Source organism: Centroberyx affinis, unplaced genomic scaffold (genome assembly GCF_046629955.1).
Source record: "Centroberyx affinis isolate AG114_WGS23_722 - 3 ecotype Tasmania unplaced genomic scaffold, CSIRO-AGI_Caff_v1 ptg002205l_1, whole genome shotgun sequence".
Classification (NCBI taxonomy): domain Eukaryota; kingdom Metazoa; phylum Chordata; class Actinopteri; order Beryciformes; family Berycidae; genus Centroberyx; species Centroberyx affinis.
In genome coordinates, this window is record NW_027280509.1 from 183346 (window position 1) to 196007 (window position 12662).

General features: G+C 44.5%; 1 protein-coding gene across 2 annotated transcripts; it reads left to right on the forward strand.

Annotated features, from left to right (window-relative positions):
- Nucleotides 1–262: 262 nt before the first annotated feature.
- On the forward strand, nt 263–11841 carry LOC139655190 (centrosomal protein of 131 kDa-like). Of its 2 annotated transcripts, XM_071532530.1 has the most exons (19): nt 263–389; nt 1420–1616; nt 1864–1958; nt 3710–3821; nt 4111–4238; nt 4664–4768; nt 5397–5573; nt 5686–5803; nt 5909–6025; nt 6591–6783; nt 7278–7375; nt 7561–7740; nt 7900–8091; nt 8649–8786; nt 8950–9075; nt 9207–9323; nt 9618–9647; nt 10184–10286; nt 11636–11841. In XM_071532530.1, exons 2-19 carry the CDS (start codon nt 1431–1433, stop codon nt 11839–11841), a joined length of 2421 nt encoding a protein of 806 aa, XP_071388631.1. In that variant the 5' UTR covers nt 263–389; nt 1420–1430. The 2 variants fall into 2 exon arrangements, with proteins under 2 accessions (XP_071388631.1, XP_071388630.1); XM_071532529.1 differs by lacking the exon at nt 9618–9647.
- Nucleotides 11842–12662: the final 821 nt, after the last annotated feature.

Genomic DNA, 12662 nt, shown 5'->3' on the forward strand with positions numbered 1-12662 from the left:
CACTGATAACTTGGGGAAAAAAACTTATTTTCATCTTGTCATCACGCCTCCCTTTGCATAGTCAACCAAACGTTTAATTTGAGCCATGCCCCCTTGCACAGTGAACAGTAGACAGACAGCTCTCCCCTGCCTATCAGATGCTCGAATAAATGGACATTGTTCATTCTCCACCACTCCCAGACGTCGAGGGGCGGAGCTCTACTGTTTTGTTGCCACAGAGAAGATGTTGCGCGTTATTTTCGTTCCTTATCATCTTGGTCGACGGAGTCAAACGGAATACTTTCACTGAGCAGCGGAGGACCGTCTCGGCAGTTAAACGATATTTGCGATAGTTCATGAGCGCTGTGTTTGGCTAAATAATCCACAATGGTGCCATCCAGCTTCTGATTGTAAGTATTTGCTCATTCGCCAACATATTTGCTCATCTGGTGATGATGGGGGTAAAGAGGAGAATTTTTTGCTTTGGCATGAGAAGGCTTAATGTTATTCTGAAAACAAATTTGGCAGCTTTTTATTTCCCTGAAGGATTTTAACGCTACGTTGGGAATGGAATACCATTTCGCCTGCTAAAACGATGCGTTGATTTGACAAATCAGTGTAACGTTATCTTATTCTGATATGATTTGCATCAGTTCTTAACGTACCTTGGGAATAATCTGTCCCAACCAACAACAAGGTAAGGGTAACAAGATTTATTCGTAGCTGCAGTTACAGTAATTGTGTTAGCTAACGTTAATAGTTGTTAACGTATCTTACCTTGCCAGCTAGCAAGTGTTATGTTGTTAGCTGAGAATAGCACAGAACATCACATTTTTGCTGTAATGCTGTTTCATACCTCTTTATCATACCTCTCATGCTCAACTGGGCTTGTTTTTCTTGTCTAGAAAGATGATAACACAAACATACACCTGCAACATTGTAGCGAACAATAGTAAAATGCTATCCTTGACACAGTTAACGTTAGCTAGCTATGTATGTAGAGAATTGTTTTAGAAGAGGTAACGTTAACTACGCTAGCTCACATATTAGGAGTAACGTCAGGGTACAGTTATTATAGCCTCAACAACGTTGCATTTTAATGAGAGTCTTCTCACTGGGTCTGCTCGCTTAACGTAATGGACATATAGGTTTAGACCACAGAACATGATATAACGTTAGCAGCCTAATTCTCATTTTGTCCACTGCTTTTACCACGGCTTTGTCATAGCGTATTCCTCCTCAGTTGTCAAGTCACCTCAGCTGCAGTGGAAGTTGTGAGTGGCTTTGTTGTTGGTTACCCTGGGAAACAAACAAGCCAGGGGAAAGTGACTGTTATTTCGTCTATTTTCATTGCTGCGCCTGCTGGAGTCCCTGGAGAAATAGGTGGGGGGCTTTGTGGCCTATTGCACCTCATAGTCATCACAACCAACTTCTTCGCAGGCCTACAAAGGATGCATACCACACGTAGCCCCGCGTCCATCCCGACAGGTGTCTCAGGAGATGCTCTGGACCTCAGCTTGACAGGCTCCCAGCTCTCTGTGTCCAAAAGGCCCAGCAGTGCATCACCTGGGAAATACTTCTCCCGCTCCGTGTCCGTATCTGTGGCTAGCGACAGCAAGGGAAAACGCAACACCCTGGTGAGTAAACCACTGTGGCACTACACTGCAATATGTGTGGTATTACAGGTATTGGGAGTGTAGCTGATGATGGTGTATGAGTGATCAAAGAATCTAATCAAGAGACAGGATTATCCAAGACAGGATTGCATCAGGATTGTTGTGTAGTTTTCCTAAAACAGTGAACTTCATCAGAATGCTTCATGATACCCACTGTGTAATGTTTACAGTCAAACCATGTCATTCACTGACTCTGTTAAATCCACAGAGTGATGCAACCTTCGGCAGCTCCCGCTCCATCAAGAACCTTCGGCGGTCCAACAGCACCACTCAGGTTAACCAGCAGGCCAACATCAGTTTAAGGTACACATACACACATACCCATACACACCTGCAGGGATGTAATAACAATGGAACTATTTATGCTGTGACACATTTATAACTAGACCAGCAATATTTCAGTATGTTGCTTAAGTATTGCTCATATATATGTATTTGGAAAGGGGCTCCCCTCTCAGTGCTGATAGCTCTATGGAATTATCTTGTTTTCGTCGTTCCTAATCGTTGACATACACTAAGCTGCATACAGTATGTGCTGCTACATGCACTCTGCAAAGCTTCAGGCAAAGCTGGCTCTTAGGTTCTCAGATTGTTCATCAGATGACCTCCACAGTAATTAGACCTACCTGCTATTGAAATATGAAGAACCGATGAATAGTTTTGTGTTTGGAAATGTCAGAGTAGAATGTGCACATTCTGGGTCAGACAGTCTTCTGATCCAGTCTTCATGTTACCACAGTGCATAACTGCAGGAACAGTTACTGTAGCTCAGCCGGCTTGCGTGGAGTCTTGACTCTTTAAAGCAGCGTGCCTCTCTTCAGTGAGCAACAGCTGGCGGCCCAGAAGATTCGTCAGTTGGGACAATGGGCATTGTGGCGCGCCGGCTACTGCATGATAAAGAGTGGAGGGAAGCTGGGGGGCTGTTGCTCGGGGGGAGCAGGGCCTTGCTTTGTCCCAGGTTAGAGGGGGAGGGCCGGGACCTTGGGGTCGGGTTACCCCCTCCACCAGGAGCCAGTGAAAGGAGAAGTGTGTGTGTGCATGCTCTGATTCTATTGTCCGGCAGCTGCCGGCATCCCTGCTCCCCTTGCTGCCTCTCAGGATGCAGAGCGGAGGGGCTTTAAATTTAAAGACATTCTAAATACCCCCCTCCATACCCACTACCAACTCTTTGAGTCTTTCAGGACTGTCATTGGGTCGAGCTCCACCCGCTCGCTCTCCACTGCTTCCTCCCCTCCACGCATCACTCTCTTGTAAAAGGAAACGTAGAGGAATGTGCTGCCTGAATTAGTGTTGTCAGATTGCTTTTCATTGGGCCAGCTGGCTTAGCCCCCCCCCCACCCCTCACTTAAACACACACATGCTCACACACATTTATACACTGACCCAGACAGCAACACCCTGCACAGCGCAGGCAGGCTCCAGCACAAATGCCAGTGGAGGCCAGGCCAGACAGGAGGTCACCCTACATCTGCGACTAATGATGGAGTTGCTGGTGTGTGTTTGGGGTGTGTAAGGCTATTTGAAGGATGAATGACAGGCCACTGGGATCAACATATGCATGTGTGCATTTGCATGGAATCCATAATGGAATTCCCCTTGGCAGAGGGTCTGCTGCTACATACTGAATTCCAGCACTTGGGGGAGAAGAGACGGGGATGAGTCCCGTCTATGCAGCTGTCACGACAACATTTAATCACAAAAGCTGCCACCGAAGGCCACGCTTAAAGGCCCCTGCTTTGTGTTGAGTTGCTTAATTGTGTGTTGTGTACCGCTAAGCCCTTGTTGGGTGAAAAGCGAACCCGCAAGCCATGTGCTCTTTCCCCACTTAAAAGGGCAGATTTGAAATAATTTGTTTGGCTCAGACAGCCACCACCTCAGCCTTTTCAACTACCGTTTCACTCTTAACCCTTTGCAATGCATACACACTTGGAAATAGAACCCTGGATGATGTTTGAATGGTGATGATTTGGTTTAATGCCAAAGAAGCATAGTGAAACATTACACAATATAAAACAATGAACCTTAGCTGTGTCTGGCTTGTATGTGTTTCACAGTGAGGACCAGAATGACGACTTCCTGGCCCTGTTTGACAGCAGCTCCGATGGACGCAGGAAGCTGGCCAGCCTCAGCAAGGCCTCACCAGACAGAACCACATGGAACATCCTGGTACTTAACATATCACCGTCAACCGCACTTTGCCATTTGTTCATTTGTCATAGACTATATATAGCTAATATGCATAATAACAGATTTATTAATCATCATATACATAGCCAATATCAGAATTAAAGATAATTTTAGTTAAATATTCAACTGTAGCTAATAACAAAAGCTTTGTTCCTTTTTCAAACATTGAAAGATAATCCATTCTGTGCTTTTAAATTTTCAAAAGTTACAGTAGGTCAGGTTTATCAGATTGTGTAAGTGCAACAAGTGTATGTTCTCTTTATTTTAGGATGACCAGCCCAGAGCTTTCCCCCTGCCCTCTAGTTCCCGCAGCACTGGCAGCATGGACTCTCCCACCGGCCTGAAGAAGAGAGAGCCTGGCATTGCACTGGCTGCCAACTTCACCGCCAACAACAGGTGGGCAGCGTCTCTGACACATCCATACACACACACACACACACAGCTGGGGAATAGCTCAACAGAGCAGGGACGGGCCTCTCCCTAGGCCTGGTGACTACTTGCACTGCTGCATTCTGGATTTCTATCTGCTTCTCGTGTTTCATACCTGCTGAATAATGGCAGCTGATACTGCCCTCAGGCATTCCACCCACTCACTGAGGCTTTTTTTCCCCCGAAAATTGTCAAACAAAATCCGCGCAGGCTCAACTTGGACTATGGTAAGAATTTGTGTCAAGGCACGTATCGATTACTGCACTGCCTTGAAGGTGGTAGAGTGGCATTCTTGATACTTAATGTAGATGCCAACACATGAGCTTTTCAACAGGTTTGTAAATCAGAGCTGTCTGTTGAAAGTGTATCATTTTACCTTTTTTTTTTTATAGAAGCAACAAGGGAGCTGTGGGGAATTCTGTCACCACCATCTTACACAATAACTACTCTGAAAAGCCACTCACGCCTAAGAGCTCCAACCAGAAGCCCTCTTTCAAGTAAGTCCATAAATGAGCACAATTGTTTGCTTGACATAGTTTCAGTGGCATGTTTAATAGGGTTAGACCGATATATCGGGCCAACATTGGCTTTCTACTAGTCAAATACTAGCCGGTCAGTGTTAGGCACCTCCAACACGATGGATATGATGCAGTTTGTTTAAATACATATATTGTATAAATTATTGTATGATTGATCAATACTACTCTTGTATAGGAAGCCCCCCCCCATTTTGATCAGATTGCATGAATGTACCTATTATCATTATTATCCCGGGTTTCAATGGAGAGTTTTGGTGTCTCGTGGTCTAAATGCCATTTCAGTAACCTAGAATAAAATTCTGCCCGAAACACAACAAATAGTTAGATTTATTAATTTATTTATTTTGCATGAAAATTGTCCTTTTATTATCTTTACATCATATTATATCATCATCTTTATATTAATTTAAAGATATTAAACATCCACTCAAAATATCTGCTATCGGCAACTTCAATTCAAAAATATTGGTGTCAGTATTCAAAACCCCATATCGGTCGAACCCTAATGTTTAATGGACCTTGGGTGAAAAGTGTCTCATAATAATCCCATTTCTCATCTTGATATCTCTCTTATTTTTTCTTTCAGCAACATCCTTAAGGCCACGGGGAACGATGAGGTGTCGCTGGAGAACGGCTCCCTCACCAAGTCCCAGAAGAACTTCTCAACATTGTCCACCTCCAACAACAAGAGCCCGGCATCAGCCCAGCGAGGCAGCCCCATCCTGGCCCGCAGGAGAGAGGTCACTGAGGAGGAGGCCGAGAGGTCAGAGTGCACCTCATCCAGAGTTCTAAATCTCATCATCTATTATCATGGTTACCACTGTCTTCCGTTTACTGTTCTAGTACTCATAAGTGTACCTGTTGTATATTTAAAGGTTTATTCAGCAGGTGAACCAGGCAGCAGTCACCATCCAGCGCTGGTACAGACGCCATGCCAAGAGACAACATGCTGGCCAGGCGGTGCTCAAACGCATCCTCGCCACCAAGAAAAAGGTACCCATCGCCTCCCTCTTTTTATTCCACAGGTTGGCTCTCTTGTTTCTTCTTTCTTTCCCTTGATATTATTGTATAAACCCTCTCTGTCTCATTCCCTTGTAGGAGCGGGAACAGAGAGCAGAGGAGGACAGGTGCCCAGAGCAGCAGAAGAAGAAGGAGGAGGACAGGAAACGGATCCGTGAAGAGAAGGCTCGTCTGGCCCGCCTCGCTGCCATCCAGGTAACACATTTGATTTACGTTACTTTGGTGGTAGTCGTAGTTGCTATTCCCTGGCGTTCTTCTGGCTGGCTTTTCAAATAGTAAAACAACATTTTAAAATCATTTCACGGGATTACAAAGAATGAAAGTAGCCTACCAAATGTAACCCACATAGTTGGCTCATAATGAAAGGAGATCATGCTTGTTTGTGATCTTATTATTTCAAACCATAAGCATCCATTGATCCTACAAGGAAGTTGTCTACTCGTCATTTATTAAGCACACCACACTGTTTGATTGACAAGTGATCTCAGGAAAGTGCAAAAGTATAAAAACACCACAGCAATGACCACTTAACATCAGAGATGTCACTAAAATAGAAAATACAAACAAAACAAGAATCTTGTGGATTATCACTTTAACCATTATTAGCAGATGGTTACTATAGTGATCTTTGGTTGCTAGGAGGTTTCTGACTGCCAAGCCTCTTCATCTTTACAATCCAGATGTTTTCGAAACATTGCTGAGCCAAATAAAACAAACACTGTTGGCTCACTAACTGATTGCCCACGGTGGCATGCTATAGGAGCTGCAGCAGAAAAGAGCCCAGCGGGCTGCAGAGGTGCAGCAGGTGGCGGAGGATGAGCTGGAAAGCCTGAGGCAGAGCGGTAAGGTGGGGCGCAAGAAGCCCCCCAAGATTTCCCCCACCAACAACACCCCAGCCTCCCCAAGCAAGAACAGCCCGATGTCACCCACTGACGTCAAAGCTAAGAACACAGGTCTGTATGCCTCTGTTCTGGTTTCTTTCAGCATCAGATCCATCACTGTTATTCTGTGAAGTCATCCTTTGATATATTCTAAAAATGAAATTGGCCATGTTAAAATGGTTCCTACGCAAGTCTGGAAAATTGAGAAAATTATGGAATGTGAATTTGATCATTTCCAGGTCTTGAGTTTGGGAATTACCCCCAAAAAGTGTGGAAAAACATTCACTACAGTGAAGTGTACACACTGTAAATCCACACTGTACAAACTGAAAATCCACTGGCATTTCATCTATTGTCAAATTTGCGTTATGAAGAATAAGAACAGCTATAGTGTCATGTAACTAAGCTTATTCATACTGCCCAACCACTAATAACATGTCATATTGAACACCAACAAAATCTTCAAATCCAGTCAAGAAGTTAAGGTCTAGAAAAATATGGTATTTTTGACATGGAAAATATGTTACAACCCCATAGGTGTGCTCACTGGTTATGTGTTTCCACAGACTCCAATGTGAATGTTGTGGCTGATCTTGGTGAAGTCTCCAGCTTTAGAGCCATTTCCCCGGCTTTGTCCAATCGCAGAGGCTCCCAGTGCTCCCAGGTAACTAATAGAAATGTCCAATTCCACTTGTGTGAGAATTACAGTATTTTTTAGTGGATGCTACAGTATAAGCGTCAGATGCAAGTTTCTGTAGCCGATCAAAATTACTGATCCGCTATTTGCCAGTCCAAACTCTTTATAGCACTTGTCTAATTGCCATTCACATTGTTATCTCCATGCTCCAGGAGATCCTCCAGAGGTCGGTGAGTGTGGAAGACCAGCGTCAGGGTGCTTTGTCCAGCAGGGCCCAGTCTAAAACCACCCTCAACGAGCTGCTGGACACCCTGAAGCTGCTAGAGGAGGAGCCAGAGAGATTGTCGGAGCCCAAGAGCTACCGCAAAGACAAATATGCGTGGATAGACGAGGTCAGGGTTCTGCATCACTTGAAGTATTAATTTCCTACTTATTTACTTAGTTGCCCTTTTGGTTGCTTTTTTCTTGCCCTCATTCAGAATGAAACCGCTCCATTAGAAACCTACTCTTGCCGTGACTTTAACACGTATCTCCCCCATGCCTCATCGAAGGACGGAGAGTCCAACTCTCTGACCACAGACAACCTGGAGCGTCACGGCCAGCTGATCCACAACCCCGCGCTGCCAGACGGGGGCGCCCTGCTGTCCGAGGCCAAGCTGCAGAGCATCATGAGCTTCCTGGACGAGATGGAGAAGTCCGAACAGGAGAGACCGCGCTCCGTCACCTCAGGGTCACACAGAGAGGTGAGGGTCTGGAGTTTGTTTTGGGAACTGATTGTCTTGTTGCAAACGGACTCCTAATATTGACAGTAATTGCTTCTTTTTTTCCATTATTTTGGATTCAGTTAACCCTAGCATGCCGGCAAATATTCTGATTGTGTTAATCACAGTGTTTTTCCCGTGGCACTGTGGGAATTCAGGTCAATCAGACAGGGATGAGTCACTTCACTCCTCTTCACTGTGTGCTGTCAAACGTTGCCATGGTTTAGACAAATCAGTTCTGTATTGTGCAATATCTAATTCATGAAAGGAAGTAAAAGTTGGAATATTGTGCAAACTTAAAACTCCCACAATCCTCTTCTTATATTCAGAAAGAAACATACATCATCGCCATGAATAAGCCAATGGACTGGATACAATTAGTTCTAGTTATGTCTTTTTTTTTTTTATTCAGTTGACTCTAAACTGCCACCCGGTGTTCTGATTGTGTTAATCCTCGTGTTTTTTTTGGATCTCATGACTTCAGTCCTAAGAGTTGCTTTGTGTTGACTGACCGCTGAATGCTTCCTCCGTGTTTCCAGGTGGTTTTGTCCGAGGAGGAGCTGGTCGGGGTGGAGCAGGCGTCGGCCACCGCCGCCGAAATCACCGGCTCCATGATGAGGCTCAAGCTGGAGTTGGACGAGAAGAGACGCACCGTCAACATGCTGCAGACCGCACTGGTGGGGGAGACACACACACACACACACACACACACACACACACACACACACACACACACACACACTCCTCACGCAGTCACATCTCATTGTTGTACATTTTCAAGTAGAGTGCATTTCTTCAGTAACATCAGCTGTCATCTTGCCTTGCCTTTTTCTCCATCAGGCCCAGCAGAGGAAGCTGACGGTGAGACATGTGAAGGAGACGGAGAAGGAGCTGAACAGAAACTTCCAGCTCCAGAAGGAACAATATGAAGCCACCATCCAGAGACACCTGGCCTTCATCGATCAGGTAGACACACACAATCCAAACTCAGCTGCAGCCTGCTCTCACGCCTCAAACAATTTATTTTCTCTATGCTCTTCTCCTTATTCTTTCTTTCTTTGTGTCTAAAACTTTGTCCTCTCTCTCTCTCTCTTCAGCTGATCAATGACAAAAAGGCTCTGAGCGAGCGCTGTGAGGGAGTGGTGGGAGAACTGAAGCAGGTGGACCAGAAGTACACCAAGAAGATCGCCCAGATGCAGGAGCAGCATGAAATGGTGAGACGGGGCATGAGCTGCTCACAGGCCTGGCTTTGGCCACCAGGGGGCAAACTTGAGTCACTAAATGATTCCAATGTTTCTGTGAAGACTTGAGAGTGTTGCACGTGTGGTTCTCATTTTTCACTGCAAATAACTTCTGCCTCTGCTTATGCTTTGTGTCTCTGCGCCTCATGTGTTTTTGCCCTCTTGCAGTGCTGCTTTTGTTTAACTGTCTTCTCTCTCTTTTCCTCCTCTTTCTCCTTCCTCTCTTTCTCTGTCCTTGTCTATATGTCTAAATTTTTCTGGCTTTAGGTGTGGCAAATTCTGGGTCCCTTGTGCGAGGTAACATTTTTTTTCCCTCTAACCCCACTCATCCCCGTCACCGTCATCTTTCTCACTCCACCTTTGCTTCTTTCTTTCATTTGTTCATCCTTCACATCTTCTCTGGGACAGTCTGTGTGCATGTAAGTCTCCTCAGGCTTTTCTCTTGTCTGGTTTGTCTGTAGCTTTGGTCTCATACCAGATATGAACCTTTTCCTAAGATGCTGGTTTACTGCGCAGTAGGCTATTTGACACTTTCTGAACTCTGTCCTTTCATAACCTGGCTGTATGATGTTTCCTGATGATCCATTTGATCTTATGTCAATATTTCACCTTGAATTTATTCCCCTACATGTTGTTGTTGTTGTCACAGTGTGACAAACTGAACCCTGTGATCCACAATGTACTCCCCCTGCTTTAAATAGGACCAAGGCGGTGTGCTGCTACTGTATCAGTAGTTTTCACCACTTTAGTGCCACTTCACTCTATCGTGACCTTGTGACACCATACCACAACATAACTTGCCCTCTGCCCTCCTTCACTCCCTCCATCCACAGGAGATCAAGAAGCTGAAAGAACTGATGAGCGCCACAGAGAAGGTCCGTCGGGAGAAGTGGATCGACGAAAAGACCAAGAAGATCAAAGAGATCACCGTCAAAGGTATTCTACAGATAGCTTCAGCTTGTATTGGAAATCCGAGATTTTGACTGTTTCTGCTTCACTGGCTCCTTGATCTCAACAGAGCTTTGGCTAAGCTCTGAAACAGAACATGTAATTCCAGTATGCTTAGGGGTAACTTGTCGTGTCTGCCCTCATCCGTCAAACTTGCCTTGCTTATATCAGGACCGTCTCGCTTTTTCATAAATCCTCTGTTTTATGCTGTTAACCAAATTATAACTGCAGCTCAGAACCTGTGCTACATCTAATAAGCACGTGTTATGTTTTCTGTAGCAGTGGTGTGGCATAACTTCCGTCACCAGTTGTTTACTTCTGCTTCTCCTTCCCAGTGCATATTAAACCCTTGGGTGTCCCTTTCATGCAGTTAGTTTCAAGTGGGTATGGTGGATCTTGTCGAATTTTTGAACAAATTATACAGAAAGTCATTACAGGTAAGAAGGCCATTGCAAAAACAATTTAATAAAGGATATTTACCGTGATCATCTTTATGTGGGACAGCGTAGGCTTAATTGGGGCTGTGATTTTTACCGTCGTTGGCCCCAATTAGGTTTTCTTCTAAAAAATTTAGAAGACTGCCGTGAAAAACTCTAATCAAAGTTGTTCTCATATCCCTCTCAGAGGACGCTGATCTCAGAAAGTTGGCATGGATGGCAACTTTGGTTACTAATTGGTTTATGAAATCTGTAAGAAGTGTTGAAATGTTTCCACCCGTAGCAAGCTACCAACACACATATCCTACTTTTCAGTGCTCATGCTGTCTCTGGGAGGGCTCTGTCCTTCCAAACAGCTGGCAACTGAACTACCTCAAAGAAAACAAGCTGCATCAAGGAGTGTCGCATTAAAATTATTCTGTCTAGCTGCTGTTGGTTTGCTCAGTTTCTTGTGTTGGACAAGAGCAACATGAGGAAAGAGGTGCATTCTCCTGAACCTTACCATTTTGTTCCATGTGCGTTGTTTCCTGCCTGCGATGGCCCGATTCCTTGAAAAAGTAACAGACACCAATCAACCAATGCTAGGGAGGTGTTTTCTTTTTTTTGGCACAGTCACAGGGCTTGAGGAGCCAGAACTGTTTCTCTGTCTTGAATCACTCACTGCTCAGGCATATTTACTTCCTTTTTTCCACCAGGATTGAAAAAGAAAATGCTTTATGGTACTTTTGACTCATGAATGGTCGGGAACCACTGTTTTCAAATAAAAAACACATTTGAAATCATCTCCCGCTCATCTTTTTTCTTCTCCCCCACAGTTTTATTCGGTATGCAGTGAACTTGATCTTGCAGGCCCCCCGACCACACGTGTGTTAACTGTTGCTTTCCTTCCTCCTTCCCCAGGTCTGGAGCCAGAGATCCAGAAGCTGATCTCCAAGCACAAGCAGGAGCTGAAGAAGCTGCGGGTCCTCCACGAGGCGGAGCTGCTGCAGGCGGACGAGAGGGCGGCCCAGCGCTACGTCCGCCAGTGCGAGGAGCTCCGCCAGCAGCTGGAGAGGGAGAAGGAGGAGCAGTGCCAGAGAGAGAGGGAGCTGGCCAAGCAGAGGTAGTCATACAGATCATACAGCTCATAATTAATCATCACACATATTGGCCTATATATGCCATATACAGGGAGTTTCTTGCTTTCTTGCTTTATTTACTTTTAATTGTGTTTTTCTTTTGGCACTTTAAGATTTGCCTTTAATACGAAGTGCATTATACACTACCAGTCAAAAGTTTGGACACACCTGATTGAATGTACTGGAATGTAATGTTTTTCATTCTCTTAAAGCCATTTTGATCTAAAGGCTTCTGCTTGAAATTTGTTTATATTATGTATGAATATAAATAGTGAAGTTGATGCCTATGAATTTCTTTCCAAAGTCTTTGGCTTTCCATCAAGGCAAAGGGCGGCTACTTTAAAGAATCTAAAATATAAGATAGTTTTGATTTTTTTGGTCACTACATAATTCCATTTGTGTTATTTCATAGTTTTGAGGTCTTTACTATTATTCTAAAATGTGGAAAACAGTAAAAATAAAGAAAAATGTGGTCCAAACTTTTGCCTGGTAGTGTAAAATAACATACATTATTATGATCGACACAAACTCTGCATACAATATATGCACTGGCAAACATAGATGCACACAAACTTGTGGCCAAGGCTGAATTGGCCACAAGAATGTAAACACATTCATGAGAACCCCTGAACCACCCAACCACACAATCATGCTATACTCTGTCAAGCGAAAGCCGAACCAAACGATGGAAAAACTAAACAGGAAGTAGCTTCAAGGTGAACCTCTTACAAGCCAAGCTGTCTGTGTGAAGCTGAGTGCATTAAAGCCTGGGGTGCTGCAGAGATGGCCTTCCCTCTCTTAATAGTTTG

Bases quoted from the DNA above. Each gene is read 5' to 3' on its own strand.
- LOC139655190 (XM_071532530.1), top strand. From the start codon at position 1,431: ATGCATACCACACGTAGCCCCGCGTCCATCCCGACAGGTGTCTCAGGA. The intron at 5,574-5,685 runs GTCAGAGTGCAC...GTATATTTAAAG, and splicing joins ACTGAGGAGGAGGCCGAGAG to GTTTATTCAGCAGGTGAACC. The intron at 6,026-6,590 runs GTAACACATTTG...GGCATGCTATAG, and splicing joins CCCGCCTCGCTGCCATCCAG to GAGCTGCAGCAGAAAAGAGC.